We start from the raw sequence: 22,791 nt of genomic DNA, 5'->3' as shown, positions 1-22,791 counted from the left end.
CTATAGTGGGAGAATCATATCCAACATATATCTCTAATTTTCTTTAGAGTCCTATTTTAGCATGAGAAGGTGGTCCAATGGGAACATACCTTCTAACAGTGGCATTGTCGTCGCCATTAGGAAGCTCTTCGAATGTGTTCTGCATCCAACTGCATCTTACCATGAATTTGTCCATGCAGTTCACAAGAGGCAAAACACCCAACAGCTCCTCGCACCACACCCAAGCTGGGCAACCACCCTCGATGTATCGCTCAAACTCCGTTAGGCATCCACTAACGTAATGTCCATCAAGCGGCAGCCTTAACTGGTACACCACGTCCTGCAGTGTAATCGTGCATTTTCCGAACGGCATATGAAACGTGTGCGTCTCCGGATGCCATCACTCCACAAATGCACTCACCAACGGCTCATCCAACCTAAACCAAGTCTCGTGCAGCCTCGCAAGATAGTATAAACTGGCCATCTGCAAATACGGAACGATCTTCTCGTCCAAGCGGATACCTTGCCGCCGTCTCATGCTCGTGATACATCGGTGGGGCTGCATAATCAACATAAGAAATTGTCTCTTACTACCACATCAAAACATATTTATATAACAATATCAACTAATGCATCTCTTAATCCAACGGATACCACTTGTACGCAACCAAATAATGTTACGTGTTCAAACACAAAATAACATCATATATTCATCAAACTGGACCTAATAAAAATAAGTTTAACATTAATAAAAAAATTGACTTAATGTAGACGTCACATGAATTCTAAGTAAAACAGCAAGTCACTACCCATACTTTTTTTAACAACAACCCAAATCGCAACATAAACTCCAACCACTACTTTTACTCTAACTAAGTTTCACCACCTATTATCTTCACTACTCATACTCTTCTACTTATTTGTCATCACTATCCAAATTAGAATTTTCTCCGTCAAATCTCTAGAAACTAATAACTCACTAATCCAACCACTCTATCTAATTTAACAATTGTAAATAATGACTAGCGTTAAAAGAGACAAAAAAAGGTAAAACAATAAATCCTATTTCCAAAAAAAAAATGTACGCACTAACCTCTTCATTAATGACACCAACAATATGGGCAACTCCGTCTAAACGATAAAGACAATTTGGATTATTCGAATGTTGAAGTCTTTGTTCGAGTTTTAAGGCTAAGGTTTCTCTGGAATTTGGTGGGGCAGGATTTTTGAATTGTGGTTCAAATGAGCTCAATTCGAATTCTATTTATAGGGAAACTTTTAGTAATTCGAATGAGCCAAATTCAAATTACCATGGGCGCTCATTGGTAGTAATTCGAATCAACCCAATTCGAATTAGTAGAGGTATGGGTAAATCGAAACAGGTTGTTTCGAATTACTGAGTGCACAAAACTATGGGCAATTACCAATTCGAATTAGTAGGTGTCACGTGCATGCATAAATCGAACTATATTGATTCGATTTACTATGGTAGAATGCATGCATAAATCGACTTAGGAAGTTTCGATTTACATTATTTCATAGTAATTCGACTCAGCCTAAGTCGAATTAGTATGAGAGTTGCTAAATTGAATTATATTCATTCGATTTATATAGAGATGTGCAAATGAAAGATTCATGTAACGCTTTTTTTTTTTATTTGGGTGAATTGTGTAATTTTAGGTTGGAGTTAGTTTATTTTTACGTTTTATCCTATAAAATAAATAAATATAAATAGAAGACTCTACTATCAGTATTAATATTTACCAATACTATTATTTCACTATAATAAAAGTGAATTATATATATTTATTAATATTATATATATTGCAGCTTATACTTAGAGAAAGAAAAAAAATTTATTATAGCATATATATAAAAAGAAAGAAGAATATTTTTGTTGCAATGCGTATTACCTGAGGCTTAATCTCTTAAATTTATATATATAGGCGTCCATAATAAATGAACATCTAGAGATACATTCTTATCACAATACTACCAAATACACATTCTTATCACAACACTACCAGCATAAGCAATTAAGCTACCAGTTAGCAGTTATTAATTAATGTTAATGTATGAATAAAATGAATTCAATATTAGTTTTCTTTTTTTTTTTTTTGAAAAAGAAAAGAAAAAAAAAAAAAGGAGGGCACGTTCTAAACTTCTAATTACTTAGTTGAAACCTCGTAAGTGGAATCTACGACTACGACGCTGCTTTTGAGCCACTCTGCCATTTTCTCTTTCTCTTTCTTCCATACTGATTTTTTCAGTTCACTGCTCTTTCTGTATCCAAAGACCGAAACTTTATTGCTCCAAAAACTTCACCCATTCCAAATCTCAGCCTTCACTTCACATTTCTATGCATTCATTTCAACCATTTAATTTCCTCACTTGTATCTTCTCTTTCACCTCCTTTCAGTTGTTGTGGAACCCTTAGGGTTTGATCCTATTTTCCTTTCTATCCTTTCTGTTGTTCACTACTTCACTTCAATCTTGTTTTTCTAGTTTTTGTTTTATTTGATTTGGTGAGTTTTTTTTTTTTCTTAGCTGATTTTAGTGTTGCTTTTAAGGAAGGTGAAAGTGTGAAGTTGACCCTTGGTTGGTGCTGTTTAGAATTAATTGAAATTCTACTATCCCATTCATTTTCCTTTTATTTCGTTTTTGTTTGCATTTGAATCTTGGTTTGTAGTTCTAGCTCTTGTCCTTACTGAACAATAAATTGGCAGTAGGTGAAAAAATTGACCTTTGTTTCGGATTTCATTTATATTTTCAATTCCTTTATTCATGCCACCTTATTTTTTTCTGCTCATAACTGCTACCTAGATGTAATTTAATTGCTTTTAACACGTGTTTCCATTATTATACTTTGTTCATAGTGGATTTGGGTTAGACTATGAATTGAAACAAGTAGAATTCCTTCCTTTCTTTAAATTTATTTTTGTACTTATTTCGGAGTAAATCCGGAATTTGGTCCGGAGAAGATGTTTTTGAATATCAAATTGGTTTTTAAAAGATTAATTGCATTAAATGTTTCTCAATTGACCTGTTTGCCATTTAGACATTACAGACATTAATTTGTTTTTTTGGGACTATTTTGATGTTCATTGGGAACACATCATTTGACAACCTTCCATGATTGAATTAGTGTTCTGAAAAATGCTAATTGGTGATTTGCACTTTGTTTTTCTTTTACTTATTTTATGCTTTAGGATAATTAGACTTGTTTTTTTTTCTCCTTATTGTGTTTGGTAATTTGTTTTAGTTTTAGCTCTTCTACTTCTCATGTGATTGAAGCTAAGTTGTATATGCTTCTTGCAGATTTTGATGCTTGAGTTCTGTTCTGTAAAGCATTAATCTTTACTACTGCAATGGGGAAGGGAAGAAGTCCTGGTAAATGGATCAAGAATTTTATCTTGGGAAGGAAATCATCATCAAAGTCTAATTCCTCAAAGAAAAATAATATTTCTGTAAGTACATTTGGTTTTTGGCACCTTTCTTTTTTGGTGTTTATGATTTGATATATCTGTTGTCTTTGTTAGAAAAGACAGCATGGAAGAAAGAATTTTTCAGTATGATGCCTGTTGTAGGTCCTTATATTTCGAAATATTTTTATCAGAGTTCTAATTGTTGTTTCAATTCTTTTGTAAAGAAACTAAATAAGAATGACGTGCTGGACTCTTCTGAGGTATCTGTGTCCGATCCAACTGTGGATTCTTTGGTGATATCGGCACCAATTTCTGGAGCTAATGCTAATAATGGAGTACTTTCAGAGAAGAACAAGTCATCCACTGAAAGGGATATCCTTTCAACTGGGGGTCGAGAGTCGCGTGCACAAGCTGATGGTGCTTTCGGATCTCAAGGGGATCATGAGAATCCCAAGCTTACAGAAGCCGCTATAAAAGTCCAGGCTGCTTGCAGAGGCTATCAGGTAATTGCCCTCGTAAGCTGTTACACTTCTGTTACTCTAGTTTAGCACTTTATTTGAATGTGTGATGGTAATAATCATTTCAAAGATATCACATTTTTGCTTAAACCAGTGCAACTGTGCAATTACAATTGCTACATAAGCTATCACATGAAGGTTTCATAAGCAATGATTCTTCATTTGGAAGTTAATCTATATATTGGTTAGTGAATGCTCAAAGTGACCCGTGCTTAACTTCATTGAAGGCTCGTCGAACATTTCAAATGCTCAAAGGTATCATACAGCTGCAAGCTCTTATCCGTGGTCAGTTGGTTAGAAAACAAGCTGTTTCTGCTTTATACTGTGTGAAGGGAATAGTTAAGTTTCAAGCTTTGGCTCGTGGTTACATTGTTAGGCATTCTGATATTGGGCTTGAAGTCCTTAAAATTCGTAAGGTAAAAGTTTTTATTTTTGTTTTTATTTTTTATTTATCGTAAAATAGACCTGCTTTAGTGATTTACAAAATAGAGTTTTTGTGTAGATGAAAAGATGAATGAATTAATTTCTTTCTTCCTGCCCTTCTATTACTCACTACATTTCAATGTACTTTTGTTAGGATGCCCAAAATTCAAATTCTATTCAAGTGGCTACATCTACCCAGGCTGAGAAGCTGCCAGAAAGTGTCTTTGTTTGCAAGGTTGAGACTGTTATTTTGATGTCGAATGTACATATAGTATATAACTTCTTTTGATGTGCTTGAAGTGCTTCTAATATCTTAAATATAGATAAGATAGAGGCTAGTCCAATAACTAGAGCAAGAGAGAGAGAGACAAAAAATCATGGTGAGAGTGAGACTGTGTCTAAGTTCTAAACAGATTTAAGTTTAATATTATCTAAGAACCTGGTGTCTAAGGAGATAAGAAAAGGATAGAGCAGTAGCAGAAACTGAAGGATGAGGTAGAATCAGTATGATTTACTCTTCCTTAGGTGTATGATAATATTTCTGAAATAAAAGAACAGTGATAGTATCGAGCATTCTTTCTTTGGGTCGTGTTTTGTGTGGTGTTTTTTATATTCTTGATCTTGACTGCACCACATTTTCTATTCTCTGTATTCTTAGACATAACTCAAGTTTCTTAATTAACATCCAGTATTGAGTATTCTCAAGCTGCCCATCTTTTCCTGCGTTGTAAACAATAAAACTGATGTCCACTCCAATGTTTTTTTCATCGATATGATTTATGTACACGAATGGTATAGCAAAGGTTTTTCCATTTTTCCCATTTTCATCATTGTTGTTTGAAACTAAGTTGTTTCCTAAAGTTTGGTTTTGATAGAGACTCATTATGCATCTTGATCTGTTTCAGCTTCTGGCTTCATCGGGCTCTGTGGTTCCATCATCTCTCAGTTGTGATCCTAATGAACCTAACTTAGCTTGGAAATGGCTTGACCACTGGACAAGGTACTTTTCAGCCCCTCTTCAGGGTGTGAAGAAGAAACTTGACCCGGTCTCTGATGAGAAAAGTTGCAGTAATCAAGCAGTTAAAAGGAAGCAAGTCAAAAGAACTACACAGAAATCCCCTACAGTGAAAGCTGATGATGGCACAATTTCAGGTTCTTACAAATATAAACAGCGTCCGAAAAAGGATTTGAACAGCCCATCAATTTCAGCTCAGGAAAATACGCAAAAGGAAGCAGAGAAAAATAGTTTGAAAAAAACTCGCCTGCAGAATGGTTCAGATAGATCTGAGGTGGTTGCTGAAAAAAGAAAACAAAGTACTAAAAGAAGTTCAGAGCATACTGTTGCTGATGTTTCAGAGCAGGTGTCAAGCGCCTCTTCGGAGAAAATGAAAGATTCAACACTGTCAAAGTCTAAAGAGTCAGAAGCAAAGAAAAGTCTTGGTCAACCAGAAGAAGAGAATCATGATACTGAGCCGAATAGTCTTGAGAAATCTTGCATGCAGAATGTTGTAGATAGATCTGAGGGTGTTAATGAGAAACAAAAGCACAGTAGTAAAAACGTTTCAGATGATATTGTCGATCCGGGCACAACAGCCTCTCCCGAGAACAAGATAGATTCGACAGTGTCAAAGCCTAAAGAATCTGATCCCGAGAAATGTCTCGGACAAAAAGAAGACAAGCTCGATAATGAGCCACGTAGTCCTGAAAAAATTGTCAGTCAGAATGCTGAAGATAGAGCTGATAGTGACAATGAGAAAAGAAAACACAGCGCTATGAAAGACTCGGATCATACTGTTAGTGCTGTATTGGAGCAGGGCACAAGTGCTACACCAGAGAAAAAGAAAGATTTGGCAGTGTCAAAGCCTAAAGAATCTGATCCTGAAAAAAGTATTGGACAAGAAGAAGATAAACATGTTAGGGAGCCTAGTAACCCTAAAAAAGCTCATGTTCAGACTGTTGTGGATAGATCTGAGATTGTCCATGAGAAAAGAAAACACAGCACTAAGAAAATCTCAGACCATACTGTTGCTGATGTATCAGAGCAGGGCACAAGTGCCTCTTCTGAGAAAAGGAAAGCATTGAAAGTGTCCAAGAACAAAGAGTCCAATCCCGAGAAAAGTATTGGACAGAAAGCAGGAGGCAAGCATGATATTGAGCCGCATAACGATCTTATTACTGTCTCGCAGACTACTATAACAAATGGTATAAATACAGAAAATCGAGGAGCTGGTGAGGACTTGAATGGTGGTGATGGTTATATTGGTAACAATTGCCAGAGAAGAGCTTCCCTCCCTGCTAATTTCAGTGATCAGGATAGTGAGTTGCACAGCACTCCACGGCTGCCCAGTTATATGGCCCCGACTGAATCGGCAAAGGCTAAGCTACGACCACAAGGCTCCCCAAGGTTCGCTGCTGATCTGTTAGACAAAAATGCTATGACCAGGAGGCATTCGCTTTCATCTTCGTTTAATAGCAAGTCAGGTTCATTTTCTCCCAGAGCAGAAAGATTGGTAGCCTTGAGCGGCAAAGGAGCAATAAAGACTGATAGATCCCTGTCGTCTTCAAGGGATGTAACAGGTAAGCACATTGGAATCTGCAGTCTTTCCTTGTACTCTTAACTGGTGTCACAGCTCTGGTCTGAGCCGCCCCCCCCCCCCCCCCCAAAAAAACACACGCATCTACTGAAAATGCATGGGAAAAACTCTTAAAACCAAGTTTAAAGATTGTGTTTTTGCCTTTTTAGTGAGTAGTCCAATGTATTCAAAGGCGTTTTCTAATCTATGCATGGTATGGAATCATTAACAAACTTGAAAACAGAATACAGGAATTGAAAATAAAAGCAAACCATGGCTTAAACTGGTACTGGTGTTTTTTTACTTTTACTCACTGTTCTATGGATTTTTGTAAAATTTCAGATAAGTTGATCCAACCTCAATGGAGAAGGTGATTTTACATGATCTTTCAGATCAGAGATACTTCAAGGTGGTAAAAACAATAGAGTTTTTCAAAAAGCAGAAAAGATTGGTGATTTATATTACAGCCTTTCTTTCACTCATGTTATTATTGAGGATCATAGATGCATAAGGAATATATATTTTGTGATTAGAGTCTATTTCTTTGTTGAGTATATATTTACAGATCTAAGATTATGAACAGGTTTTGCTGGCCTGGGTGATGTGTTTTGCTCAAACTATAACTGAGTTTCACACTATTCTATATTTGAGAAAGTTTCGTTTATTTTAGATCAAACTCTATATTCAGCAACGATGTTACGTATAATTACTTCTGTGATACCGCCATATAAATGATACCGCCATATATCATAGTTCAACCACCATGTGTAATGTGGTTTACATCCAGTCTCCATCACAATTGTGACGGAATTTTTACTATCTTTCACAAAGATTACAATCGCCAATTTCTTAGGATTTTATCCAATCCTATCTGGAACAAACTAAACTTCTATCCAAGTTTGATTTGGTTAGATTCACTCTCTAAACTTTCAACTACTAAGTACTTACCCAATTTAGTAAGGAAATTTTTTCAAGATCATGAATACAAAACAGAGATACATACAAAAGATATTGAAATAATATTTTGGCTTTTCTCCATGATTTCTCTCTTTACCTTTTCTCTCAATAACTTTTTTTAATACCTCACATAGTGTCTTTTTCTATTGATAAGAAATAAAAAATGATAAAACTGAAGAGCAGAAAAGAAAAAAAATATAGCAAAAGTATAGCAAAAATTCTAAGATCTCCAAAATCAGAGCAAAAATGCAGAGGAGAGATGAGGCAGTAGCAGTAATTCAAGTTGGCTTGCATTCTTAGCTAATTGCTTTTCTTTCTTCTTTTTTCTTTTGGCTTCAAAGATTTGAGGCATTGATCCATTCTTTGCTCCAAGTTTTATTTTTAGCCTTTGATTTGTAGCAGAGATACACAATTTTCATTTTCTTCTTCTTATTGGATAGGTGCATGTAGGAGGAGGGCAGTTTCAATAAGTTAGAATTGCACAAAAATGGTAACAATTATTATGCTGATTTTTTTCTGATTCAATATTTGATTTGATTTGTTTTTGGGCTTTATCTTGATTTTTTTTTCTCTTTCTTTTTCAATGTGAAGACTTTGTGATTCACTTTTTCTTAATGCTTGAACCTTATTCTGAACACTTCTTTTTGCTTGTGAAAGTTCTCTTTCTTTTTTAATTAGGGGTTAGTCACGTGGGTTACAATCATAAGAGAAAAAAAGAGAGTATTTAGTTGGAGTGTTTGGTATAATGATAATGGGCTAGAGAAGAAAAGGTATGTTTTTAGTTTTCTGCACAAAACACACACATCACAAACACTTTTTGGATTTTCATCCCAAAATTATGTTGTTAGTGATCATCAAATTATTGTTACTATTTTTCTCAAACTCAACATTTATAAATATAAAATATATTTGTATACATATACATAAATGCATTTTAATACAAAATATTTTAAAAATGACAAGTGTAATATTTTATTTTAAAATAAATAAATATAAAATATATTATAAAAATATTTTTTATTTATTAAGATTAATTACTATACAGTATTATTTTTAATTATAAAATATAAAATAATTAAATTATTTTGTATTACTCAAAAATAATTAAATTATTCATTAAAACATTAAAAATATTGTAATAGCTAATTTTATTAAAAATATATTATTATATAATATAAAATTTATCCAAATATATGTAAATATGCATTTTATTTAAAATATTATACACAATACATGAAAATATTTTTTTTTTTTCGCACTTTTATGCAAACGTTTTTGAATTTTTTTTATACTCTTAAAAAATTAGAAATAAACAATAAACAAAATTATTTTTATTTTTTAAATATAGATAAAAATTTATTTAAAAAATAAAAAAATATGGAATGACAAAAAATTATATAATTACAATTAACATTTCTATATAATTACATATATGTAATTTTAAATAATTATATATAGTTTTTATTTTTATGAATTTTTTTTACTTTACATAAAATCGATGTTCCAACTATTACTACAAAGTAAAATACAAAACGTTAAAACTAATTATCTTGCTACAATTTAATAAATAATTGATAACTCTAGTAAAAAAAAGTTAAAAATGCATTCACTTATTTATTTATTATTTGTTATAAATACTACTCATTGTGACTAATTTAAAACTACCAAAGAGACAGAGAATGGTTGCATATGAACCCATAAAAATCACAAACTAATGTATATACATATATAAAGGTTCTTAACAGGGAGTGTGTTTATATATCTACTGTTTTTGTATGAATAACCTAGACGTAACCTCGACTATGGAGATTGACGCCAAGCTACTTGGTTTTAACGCCAAATTGTTGCCTTTAACGCTGAGCTATAGGCTAGGAGAATCCAAGCTCTTTGTTCAAGAAGATGTCAGGGTGTAGAAAGTATGAACAAAGAGGAAGTGTACCTGCAAAAGGTATTTCGATATTTAAGTTAGTACTGTAAATTTAGTGTCTCGTTTGAAGATAAAATATCATACCTTTATAGGTGAGATAAAATAGGTCGGTTACGTTTCTATTAATCATCTGAATTGAAGAGCAGTTAATAGGTTTTAATAAGTGATAATGTTTGGTCGGACGTTTTTATTCCAAGATGTAGTCTGTTAAGTCTGATTGTAACGCATAACGCCGAGTTATAACGTAAATTGCCAAGTTATGGTGCATAATACCGAGTTATTGTATATAATGCCGAATTATGACATCGGATTTGTAACGGCCGTATCATAGCCCCCAAGCTTGGCATGGAAATGTATTTTAATGAAGCAAGTTGAGCTTTTGATGAGTCATAACTCGGCCATTGAGTTAGCCTTGGAGCCTCCAGTTCAAGATGCTTTATTAAAACAAGGAATAAAATCTTTTGAATTTCAGACGTTATTTGAAGTTAATGTGTATTGGAAAGTGTAGTAGTATTTGTCATTGATAGTGCCTTTGATTTTTTTAATGTAGCTTTGCACCGTTGATGTAATAGATGCAACGGTTAGGGTTTTTTAGGGAACTGAATAGTTAATTTGAATAGTTGCTGAAGCAATTTTAATAAAAGTGAATTGGTTAGGCGAGAATATTGCGTTAGTTCACCGTTGTTTGGTGATTTGATTGAAGATTGAGTTTGATTGCGCATGTGTAAATGATGCGACTTTGAATTGAAGAATTATCGTTGGTTCACCTTTGTTTGGTGATTTGATTGAATATTGAGTTTGATTGCGCAGCTGTAAACGATGCGACTTTGAATTGAAGAATTATCGCGAATGGATAAGTGTTTGTGCTTGTATGATATGTGATTGAATTTGTTGGCTGCTGATAATCATAGTTTGGAAGATAGTTGATATAGATTTGACAATGACTGATAATGATTGATATAGAACCGATAATGATTGATATAGCTCGGATAATGATTGATATAAATTTGAAAACAGAGATAATAAATATAGATTTGAAAATAGAAAAACAGATATAGATTGGCAAATAGAGTATAGATCGGCAAATAGAGATGATAGATATGGATCGAAAAATAGAGATAACAGATATATATCGGAAAATAGAGATAACAGATATAGGTCAAAAAAATAGAGATAAAAGATATAAATTGGCAAATAGAGATAACAGGTATAGATCGGCAAACAGAGATGACATATATAAATTGGCAAATAGAGATGATAGATGGGAGAATAGAGATAACAGATATAAATCGAAAAATAGAGATAACAGATATAAATCGGAAAATAGAGATAACAGATATAGATCGACAAATACAAATAACAACATATATAAATTAAAAAATAGAGATAACAGATATAAATTGGCAAATAGAGATAACAGATTTAGATCGGCAAATGGAGATGACAGATATAATCGGAAAATAAAGATGATAGAAATGGATCGAAAAATAGATATAATAGATATAGATTGAAAAATAGAGATAACAGATATAAATCGGAAAATAGAGACGACAAACATAGATCAGAAAATAGAGATAACAGGTATAGATCGGGAAATAGAGATGACAGATATAAATCGGCAAATAGAGATGATAGATATCGATCGAAAAATTGATATAACTGATATAGATTGGAAAATAGAAATAACAAATATAAATCGGAAAATAGAGATAACAGATATAGATCGACAAATAGAGATAATAGAAATAAATCGGAAAATAGAGATAACAGATATATATCGGCAAATAGAGATAACAGATATAAATTAGCAAATAGAGATAATAGGTGTAGATCGGCAAATAGAGATGACGGATATAAATCAGAAAAAAGAGATATCAGATATAAATTGGCAAATAGAGACAACAGATATAGATCTATCGGCAAATAGAGATAACAGATATGAATTGTCAAATAGAGATAACAGGTATAGATCGGCAAATAGAGATGACAGATATAAATCGGCAAATAGAGATGATAGATATGGATCGGAAAATAGATATAACAGATATAGATTGAAAAATAGAAATAACAGATGTAAATCAGAAAATAGAGATAACAGATATAAATTGGCAAATAGAGATCACAGGTATAGATTGGCAAATAGAGATGACAGATATAAATCGGCAAATAGAGATGATAGATATAGTTCGGCCTTTTTCGGGCCTTAAAGATTTATTATATGACCTTTGTTTACAGAGGTGCAGGTAAGTTTGAAGCCACTGGAAGGAAATTGGGCCTATAGAAAGAAGGGTGTTTATTTCGAGGCCCCATAGTGAGCGCCAATTATTCTTGTATGAATAACCTAGACGTAACCTCGGCTATGGAGATCGACGCCGAGCTGCTTGCTTTTAACGCCGAGTTGTTGCCTTTAACGCCGAGCTGTGGCTAGGAGGATCCAAGTTTTTCATTCAGGAAGATGTCAGGTTGTAGAGAGTATGAACAAAGGGGGAGTGTACCTGCAAAAGGCACTCCGATGCTCAAGTTAGTACTGTGAATTCAGTGTCTCGTTTGAAGATAAAATATCATACGTGTTCCGAGGGTTACCTGAAACTGAAGGTCGATCTCGGATGAGATCTGCTGTTGTGGCCGGAGCTGTCGTATCCAACTTGCTGGATCTGGTGGTGCTACTGGACCTTGATCACCGGAGGGTGGTGATACCTGCAAGAGACTCCGATGCTTAAGTTAGCACGTGCTTTAGGCAGGTTTTTGTGTAGAATCAAAATGTGAGTTATACCTGGGTGCTTTAGTGTATTTATAGTAGTGTTGAGTGACTTTTCTTTGAGATAAGTTGGTTATCTTATCTTATCTTTGGGTGAGGTCACCTATCTTTTTGGCCAGCCGCCTTTAGAGTGGGTTGCGTCTCTCTGTTTGGGCCTGCTTGGGCCTCTGTGGAGATGTTGGCCGAGCTCTTTAAGGAGAGGTCGGTGTCGACCAACCTTTATGTGAGGTCGATCGTTCTTCTCTTCGGTTAACCCGGATCATGTAGCTCGGCCCAGGGTATGAACAGTGCCCCTGCTTGAGTTCGGACCTTTCCATGAGATCGTGCTTTCTGAGCTTCGATCTCTTTAGGGAAGTCGTGCTCAAGTATCTTGGTCCAATCCTGCTCTGCGAGTTTTGTGTTGTTTTTAAATGCGTAGCGTTTTTTGCTTTTTGCCTCCTTTATTGTCGCGCTTGTTCCTCGAAGGTGTTACTTCCTTGGGAATACGCACGCGCTTTTAATGCCCATTGATTAAGCTTTTATTTTGTTTTGCCGTTTCTTTTTCCCTCTTTATACTTTGTTTTGAAATTTAAGAAGAGATTTTGCTCTCACTTTAAGTTTCCGTCTCCCTTCTGTTCTGCTTTGTTCTTCGTCCTTGCTTCCAAACTTGCTTCTTTCGTGCATTTTTTTTGCTCAGCGAAGAGGAGCTTCTTTTCCTCAAGGTTGCTCTTTTCTTGGATTTTTGAAGCTTTGCTGGTGAAGATTGTTCGTGGCTTACTGCTTGTTTTACCTTCTTCCTCAGGTTGGTTCCTTTTCGCGCCTCTTTATTTTACGCGTTTTGATCATCGTACCTTTCTGTATTTTACTGTCGCGTGCTCCTTTTGCATAAAGCTTTGATCTTGCTGAGCTTTGATAAAGTAAAAAAAGGTTGAATCTTTTTTTATGATTATTGCATGCCTTTGTTTCCTCGTGGTTGCGCTCTTTGCTTTCTGTTTTGCTTCGAAAATGTAGATGCTTAAGTTTTACTCTTGTTCGATAGGTTTAGGGTTGTATGTTTTTTTGGCAATATTTTTTGTACTCCGTTCTGCTGCCTCCAAAGGGTGCCCTGGGTTTTTGCCGATAATCTCTTGTTTTCGTAGATCCTGGGGTGCCCTTTTTGTTGCCATACCTCTTGTTTTTTGGTTGTTTTTTCTCTTTCCGATTCTGTCCGAGTTGTTTGGTAGTGACCCTTTTTCTTTCTTCTTACTATAGGTGTAGTTACTATATGTCTTTCCGTAAGAATATTGTCGAGATGTCCACCAAAATCTCTGCTGGCATGGTCGACTGGCTAGACTCTATAGTCCTTATGTGTGTTACTGTGGCCGATCTAGAGTATTGTGAGAGGCTTAGGAGGTTTCATAGGATCTGTAGCAATAGGGATGATAAAAAGAATTACGAACTATTGTCGCCCGACCCTGAGGAGAGGGTTAGTTTTCCTCCCTTAACTCAGGGAGAACGCCCCTTCTTCTATACTTATGACTATTTCTTTAGCCAGCTGAATATCACCATCCCTTTTACTGCTTTTGAGACCGACCTCTTATGGACTTGTAATGTGGCCCCTTCTCAACTTCATCCGAATTCGTGGGATTTTATAAAGATTTTTTAGCTGTTGTGTCAAGAACTGGGTGTCCAACCTACCATATCTCTCTTTCTTTACCTTTTTGTGTTGACAAAACCTGGGGTGGCCAAGAAGAAAGCTTCTTGGATTTCCTTCCGAGATACCCAGGGGAGAAAAGTATTTTCGATGTTTGATGAGTCCTTTCGGGATTTTAAGAACTACTACTTCAAGGTCCGAGTTGTTGAGTAAGGCTTGTACCTTTTAAGAACTCCCTTATGAACCCTGCCTCGAGTAAGGCTTGTACCTGTTCTTCTACGGCTTGGGACCTTTCTGGGCCAAGCTTCCTATGCTTCTGTTGCACTGGCTGGGATCCAGGATATACTGCCAGTTTGTGGCACATTAGTCCGGGATCTATGCCGAGTATGTCTGCGGCCTTCCATGCAAAGAGGTCGGAATTATCTTTTAGGAACTGTGTCAGCAGCTCCTTGAAGTTTCCTTTTAAGGTTGCTCCTATATTTGTTATTTTGTCTTGAGTATCCCCAATCTGAACTTCTTTGGTCTCCCCTTCTGGTTGAGGACGAAGCTCTTCGCGAGTCCGGGCTCCCCCGAGTTCAATAGTTTTGGCTTCTTTTTCTCCGGGGTTACCTTTAAGGTTCAGACTTTCGTTGTAACAGCGTCGCGCAAGTTTTTGGTCTCCCTTTATGGTGGCGATCCCTTCTGGAGTTGGGAACTTCATGCACAAGTGTGGAGTAGAGACCACTGCGGCGAGCTGGTTTAGCGTTGTCTGACCTATAAGAGCGTTTTATGCGGAGTTCACGTCGACTACGATGTAGTCTATGCTCATCGTTCTAGACCGTGTTCCTTTTCCGAATGTTGTGTGCAGTGGGATATACCCAAGCGGCTAGATTGGGGCATCTCCGAGTCCGAACAAGCTATTTGGATAAGCTTTGAGCTCTTTCTCTTGTAGGCCGAGCTTGTTGAAAGCGGATTTGAATAGGATATCTGTGGAGCTCCCTTGGTCTACCAACGTTCGATGGAGATTAGCGTTGGCGAGTAAGATGGTAATGACCACGGGGTCATCATGCCCCGGGATGATACCTGTGGCGTCTTCTCGGGTGAAGGTAATAGTGGGGAGGTCGGGTGACTCGCCCCCTTCTCCGACATGATACACCTCTTTAAGGTGTCTCTTACGAGATGACTTAGAGATCCCTCCTCTTGCGAATCCTTCATTTATCATATGGACATGTCTCTCAGGGGTGTGAGGTGGACGTTCAACTCGTCCAACCTCTTCATCCCTTCTTCTCTTTCTCGGTTCATCCGCTTTATTGGCTAGGAACCGATCTAGTCGCCCTTCTCGTGCCAATTTTTCTATAACATTTTTTAGGTCGAAGCACGCGTTGGTAGGATGCCCGTAGATTCGGTGGTATTCGCAATACTCCGTTTGACTTCCTCCTCTTTTGTGTCTAATCGGGTGAGGCGGTGGGATCTTCTCAGTGTTGCATATCTCTCGGTAAACGTCTACAAGGGACACTTGAAGAGGGGTGTAGTTGTGGTACTTTCTAGGTTTCTCAGTAGGTTGGTCTTCTTTTTTCCTAGACTCTTTATCCTTATCCCGAGGTGGGTAGGAGAATCCGGATTTTGAAGTTTCTTCTAATCGAGAGTTCTCCTCCATATTGATGTACTTTTCCGCCCGCTCTTGTACCTCGTTCAGAGATGTCGGGTGTTTTTTGGATATGGAGTGACTAAAGGGTCCTTCTCGCAGACCATTGATAAGTCCCATAATTGTTGCTTCTGTAGGGAGGTTCTGTATGTCAAGGCATGCTTTATTGAATCTTTCCATATAACTGCGGAGGCTCTCCCGATCTCCTTGTTTGATCCCTAGCAGGCTTGGAGCGTGCTTGGTTTTATCCTTCTGGATGGAGAACCTAGCCAGGAACTTCTTGGCGAGGTCATCGAAGCTTGTAATCGACCTTGGCGGCAAGCTGTCGAACCACTTTATTGCTGTTTTGGTCAAGGTCATTGGGAAAGCTTTGCAACGAGTGGCATCTGAGGCATCCGTGAGGTACATTCGGCTCCTGAAGTTGCTGAGATGATAACTTGGGTCGGACATGCCATCGTAGGGAGTCATGTCAGGAGATTTGAAGTCTTTTGGGACTTTAGCTTTCATGATCTCCTTTGTGAATGGGTCTTAGTCCTTGCGGGGGCTATCTTCGCGATTGGACCGAGTAGCTTTTGTTTTGAAGTCGGCCTCGAGTTTGAGGAGCTTATCTTCCAGCTCTCAACGCCTTCTGGTTTCTCTTCGGAGATCTCGCTCAGCCTCCCGCTGCCGGTCGGCTTCTTGTTCTAGCTGTTTAATCCGATTCTGTTGTTCATGAATGGCCTCCAAAATTTCTGTATTTGGGGGTTATTTGTCTCCCTGGTTATGAGGTGTATCCTTCGGTGTGGTATCCATATTCTTATGCGGCGTTCTGTCCTCCAAACCAGAGTTGTGATCGTTGTCAAGGTTGTCCTCCATGATGATGGGATGACTTCCAGGTTTCCCGGCAACGGCGCCAATGTTCCAAGGGTTACCTGAAACTGAAGGTCGATCTCGGATGAGATCTGCTGTTATGGTCGGAGCTGTCGTATCCGACTTGCTGGATCTGGTGGTGCTGTTGGATCTTGATCACCGGAGGGTGGTGGTACCTGCAAAAGACTCCAATGCTTAAGTTAGCACGTGCTTTAGGCAGGTTTTTGTGTAGAATCAGAATGTGAGTTATACCTGGGTGCTCCAGTGGGACTTTTCTTTGAGATAAGTTAGTTATCTTATCTTATCTTTGGGTGAGGTCACCTATCTTTTAGGCCAGCAGCCTTTAAAGTGGGCTGCGTCCCTCTGTTTGGGCCTGCTTGGGCCTCTGTGGAGATGTTGGCCGAGCTCTTTAAGAAGAGGTCAGTGTCGACCAACCTTTATGTGAGGTCGGTCATTCTTGTCTTCGGTTAACTCGGATCATGTAGCTCGGCCCAGGGTATGAACAATACCTTTATAGGTGTGATAAAATAGGTCGGTTGCGTTTCTATTGATCATCTGAATTGAAGAGCAGTTAATAGGTTTTAATAAGTGCTAATTTCTGGTCGGACGTTTTTATTCTAGGATGTAGTCCGTTGAGTCTGATTGTAACGTATAACGCCGAGTTATAACGTAAAGTGCCGAGTTATGGTGCATAATGCCGAGTTATTGTATATAATGTCGAATTATGACATCGGATTTGTAACAGTCGTATCATATATTAATATATACTAAGCAACTGGTGTAATCTTTAAAAGTAAATTTTTATTTATATTTAAAAAAATAAAAATAATATAATTTATTTTCTAATTTTATTTTTTAAGAATATAAATAAGAAATTCAAAAATATTTGTTAAAAAGTGTAAAAAAATAAAAAAATCAACATTTTCATGTATTTTATATCTAATCTAAAAGTGAGAGTGAATGGTATAACCAAAAAAATGGAAAAGAAAATTAACTAATAAAAAAGAAACACAAAATATATATGATATACTTTAATTTATTATTTAAAAATAATTATTCAAATAAAAAAATACATAGAAAAAGTTAGTAATCTATTTGTAAGTTTTATTTTATAACATCAAAAAAAGAAATAAATTCGATTGATTTACAAAATCATTAGTGCAGGTGAATATCAAATTATAAAAGATGAAAAAGGTTTATATGTTTTTATTCACTTATTAAAAAGGCATCTTCAATTACTTTTTCATGTTTTTAAATGTTTTAGAAGTGTTTTTACCATTTTAATCTTTTAATAATATTTTTGTCAACTCTTAAATCTTTTTATGATACTTTTGGTGGTTTACTTTATTCAAAATATTTGAAAATTTAAAAATGATAATAAATTGCCTGTAAATTAATTTTTATATTATATAATACTTTAATTATTTAATATCTATAATATTAGACACTTCCATTATAAAAACGTTTATACTTGTGTGGGATATGAGTAATTTTTTAATAGACTTTTCAATTTGCATTTATATTAATAAAAAATTTTAAATTTAAGAAAAAGTTCATTTGAAAAATGAGATTAAAAAAATAAGAAAATATTAACAAAGGATTATAAATAAAATGTTATATCCTAATAAATTTTAGGATAAAAAACAAAAATAAGCCAAGGGAGAAAATAATTTACGTGAATAAGCCAAAACGAAAATTGCTTCATGAATCCACCAACGCACATATATATGTAGTTTGAACAAGCTTGGTTCGAACTCCATTTCTATATAATTCGAACCAGCTTGGTTCGAATTATACACAAACACATGCACACACATAATTCGAACCAGCTTGGTTCGAATTACACACAAACACACGCACACAATTCGAACTAGCTTGGTTCGAATTACACACACAATAATTCATGGTATAATTCGAATTATGCGGTTAAAAAATTAATAATTTATTAAAAAAATTTATTAAAAAATTTATTAAAAAATTAATAATTAAAAAATTAAAAATATATATATTTTATTTCATACGTTAAAAAAAGCTAACAAAATATTTAATTACGAGACTTCTTTAAAATATTAATGAGCTATCAATTCGAATTCCATACAATACTTTTCTGTCCATTTTTAATAGTTCATGAATATTTTTTAATAAATTTTTTTAATAAATTTTTTTAAATTATACTACAAAAAATATTTTATCCTATGCAAAACAATTTAAAAAAATTGCTTAAAAAATGTTAAGAGTACTATAAAAATTTGTAATGTTATAATAACTTAGGTAAATACATGCATGTACTCAAATTTTAAATAAAATACTCTACATAGTCAATAATAATTTAGAAATGAAAGAAAATATTTTATTCCATACAAAATAATTAAAAAATATATTTTATTCTATACAAAATAATTTTAAAAAATGGCTTAAAAGATGTTATGAGTACTATAAAAGTTTGTAATATTCTAGTGATTTAGGTAAATACATGATAAAAATATTTTTTCTTTAATTTCTAAATTATTAGTGACTATATGTGGAGTATTTCTTTAATGTCTTAAGTCATTAGGACATTACAAATTTTTATAGTACTTCTAACATCTTTTAAGCCATTTTTTAAATTATTTTGCATAGAATAAAATATTTTTTTATGGTATAATTTAAATAAATTTATTAAAAAATATTCATGATAATTTTTTAATAAAGTTATTTAAATTATATGGTGAGATATTACATGATTCGAATTACGCATATGGAAGTTCGAATTACTCTGATTCAAATTATATGGTGAGCAATTCGAATTCTATACAATACTCTTCTGCCCATTCTTGATAGCTCATGAATATTTTTTAATAAATTTATTTAAATTAAACCACAAAAAAATATTTTATTCTATGCAAAATAATTTAAAAAATGGCTTAAAAGATGCTAGAAGTACTCTAAAAATTTGCAATGTCCTAATGACTTAGGACATTAAAGAAATACTCCACATAGTCACTAATAATTTAGAAATTAAAGAAAAAATATTTTTATCATGTATTTACCTAAATCACTAGAATATTACAAACTTTTATAGTACTCATAACATCTTTTAAGCCATTTTTTAAAATTATTTTGTATAGAATAAAATATATTTTTTAATTATTTTGTATGGAATAAAATATTTTCTTTCATTTCTAAATTATTATTAACTATGTAGAATATTTTATTTAAAATTTGAGTACATGCATGTATTTACCTAAGTTATTATAACATTACAAATTTTTATAGCACTCCTAACATTTTTTAAGCAATTTTTTTTAAATTATTTTGCATAGGATAAAATATTTTTTGTAGTATAATTTTAAAAAATTTATTAAAAAAATTTATTAAAAAATATTCATGAACTATTAAAAATGGACAGAAAAGTATTGTATGGAATTCGAATTGATAGCTCATTAATATTTTAAAGAAGTCTCATAATTAAATATTTTGTTAGTTTTTTTTTAATGTATGAAATAAAATATATATATTTTTTATTTTTAAATTATTAATTTTTTTAATAAATTTTTAATAAATTTTTTTTAATAAATTATTAATTTTTTAACCGCATAATTTGAATTATACCATGAATTATTGTGTGTGTAATTCGAACCAAGCTAGTTCGAATTAGTGTGTGCGTGTGTTTGTGTGTAATATAAAAAAATTATTTTGCATAGGATAAAATATTTTTTGTAGTATAATTTAAAAAATTTATTAAAAAAATTTATTAAAAAATATTCATAAACTATTAAAAATGGACAGAAAAGTACTGTATGGAATTCGAATTGATAGCTCATTAATATTTTAAAGAAGTCTCGTAATTAAATATTTTGTTAGCTTTTTTTTAACGTATGAAATAAAATATATATATATATATATTTAATTTTTAAATTATTAATTTTTTTAATAAATTTTTAATAAATTTTTTTTAATAAATTATTAATTTTTTAACCGCATAATTCGAATTATACCATGAATTATTGTGTGTAATTCGAACCAAGCTAGTTCGAATTAGTGTGTGCGTGTGTTTGTGTGTAATTCGAACCAAGCTGGTTCGAATTATGTGTATGCATGTCTTTGTGTATAATTCGAACCAAGCTGGTTCGAATTATATAGTAATGGAGTTCGAACCAAGCTGGTTCGAACTACATATATATGTGCGTTAGTGGATTCATGAAGCGGGTTTTCGTTTTGGCTTATTCACGTAAATTATTTTCTCCCTTAGCTTATTTCTGTTTTTTACCCTAATTTTTAATTGAAATAATTAATAAATACACATTGATTAAATATGTTCATTTATTTACGACTAGTATTATTTACCTATAATTTTAAACAATATTGAGATTTCTTTTTATATTAATGTGTATTATTATGGTTTATGTTTCATACAATTAATTTTAAAAAAAGAATTAAATTATATTACATTATATACATGTATCATTATTCCTTTATTATCATTTTGTAATATCTCTCACTTTAATTTTCCTATGTTAATATATATGGTAGTTTTTTTTTGGATAAATATTTTAAAATAAATAAATTAAATTATATGGTGTATATATTTTTTTATTTTTTTTCCATCGCTTTAAGATTTTTTTTTTTTTGTTTGAAAACATCTCTCACTATCATTTTTCAAAGCACTATTTGTCATTAAATTAACAATTATAAAAGAATTCGAAAATGGGTAATTTATCTTTTTTTTCTGGTGTCTTATTTTTCTTTTTGTTTAATTTTGTTTTATTACATCGAAGGAGATATAATTAATTCAAATTTTGTTTGCTAAAATTATCAATGGATGTATTTATTATAATGCATGTAAATATTATTTTGGTCTTTATATTTATTTATTTTAAAACAAAAGATTACACTTGTCATTTTAAAATTTATTATCAATGCATGTAAATATTATTTTGGTCTTTATATTTATTTAATTTTAAAAAAAGATTACATCCACTTGCTATTTTTAAAATATTCTGTTTAAACTATATTTATGTATATATATACTAATATGTTCTATTTTTACAAAATTTATCAATACTCTCCTTTTATAATATTTTTGATTTTCATTTAACAAAATCTAATAAAATTATCAATGGATGTATTTATTATAATGCATGTAAATATTATTTTGGTCTTTATATTTATTTATTTTAAAATAAAAGATTACACTTATCATTTTTAAAATTTATTATCAATGCATGTAAATATTATTTTGGTCTTTATATTTATTTATTTTAAAGTAAAAGATAACATACACTTGCCATTTTTAAAATATTTTGTTTAAAATATATTTATGTGTGTATATACTAATATATTCTATATGTATAAAATTTATCAATACTTTCTTTTTATAATATTCTTTAATTTTTATTTAACAAAATCTAATAAAATAATCAATGGATGTATTTATTATAATGCATGTAAATATTATTTTGGTCTTTATATTTATTTATTTTAAAACAAAAGATTACACTTGTCATTTTTAAAATTTATTATCAATGCTTTTAAATATTATTTTGATCTTTATATTTATTTATTTTAAAACAGAAGATCACATACACTTGCCATTTTTAAAATATTTTATTTAAAATATATTTATGTATGTATATACTAATATATTCTATATTTATAAAATTTATCAATACTATTCTTCTATAATTTTTTTTATTTTTATTTAACAAAATCTAATAGTTCATAAAACGTTGTGTATCCAATGTGCACAAAATTATTGGGCTCATTTTAAACATGTACAAGACAGAATTCGAACCTCCAATACTTACTTAAATGGACTACTGAGATAATTACTAACAAGTAGAAGCTAGTGCACATTGAACCCAATTCTACAAATTAAGATAGTATTGCCATCCATTTTTTTGGGATAAGACAGGATTTGAACTCTCGATATTTGCAAATCAATAAGTTAACTACTAGATCAATCCAATTTGATTAGTATTCCCATCCATTTAAGACATGCATTAATAACTATAGTGTCTGGGATTGAAAAAGAAATTGAACCAGAAGACCAAGTAGAGGAAGGGACAGCCACAGAGGAGGAGGTACACGAAGATTTAGTGATATGCAGAGACAAGCAAAACAGGAGTTGGGAAGAGAAAATGGCAGAGAATAAAGAAGCATGAAAA

At 32.9% G+C, this 22,791-nt stretch overlaps 1 protein-coding gene across 5 annotated transcripts; it reads left to right on the top strand.

Moving 5' to 3' along the window:
- Positions 1–2,077: 2,077 nt before the first annotated feature.
- On the top strand, positions 2,078–7,587 carry LOC107643525 (protein IQ-DOMAIN 29). 5 transcript variants are annotated; one of them, XM_016347202.3, is made up of 7 exons: positions 2,078–2,504; positions 3,298–3,446; positions 3,629–3,907; positions 4,150–4,338; positions 4,500–4,580; positions 5,251–6,922; positions 7,261–7,587. In XM_016347202.3, exons 2-7 carry the CDS (start codon positions 3,348–3,350, stop codon positions 7,290–7,292), a joined length of 2,352 nt encoding a protein of 783 aa, XP_016202688.1. In that variant the 5' UTR covers positions 2,078–2,504; positions 3,298–3,347; the 3' UTR covers positions 7,293–7,587. The 5 variants fall into 5 exon arrangements, with proteins under 5 accessions (XP_016202688.1, XP_016202689.1, XP_016202690.1 ...); XM_016347203.3 differs by having other exon boundaries at positions 2,164–2,417; XM_016347204.3 differs by having other exon boundaries at positions 2,181–2,577.
- Positions 7,588–22,791: the final 15,204 nt, after the last annotated feature.

The sequence above is a fragment of the Arachis ipaensis genome, chromosome B5 (assembly GCF_059453495.1).
Source record: "Arachis ipaensis isolate K30076 ecotype BB chromosome B5, ASM5945349v1, whole genome shotgun sequence".
Lineage (NCBI taxonomy): Eukaryota > Viridiplantae > Streptophyta > Magnoliopsida > Fabales > Fabaceae > Arachis > Arachis ipaensis.
This window is presented reverse-complemented; position numbering and strand designations above follow the sequence as displayed.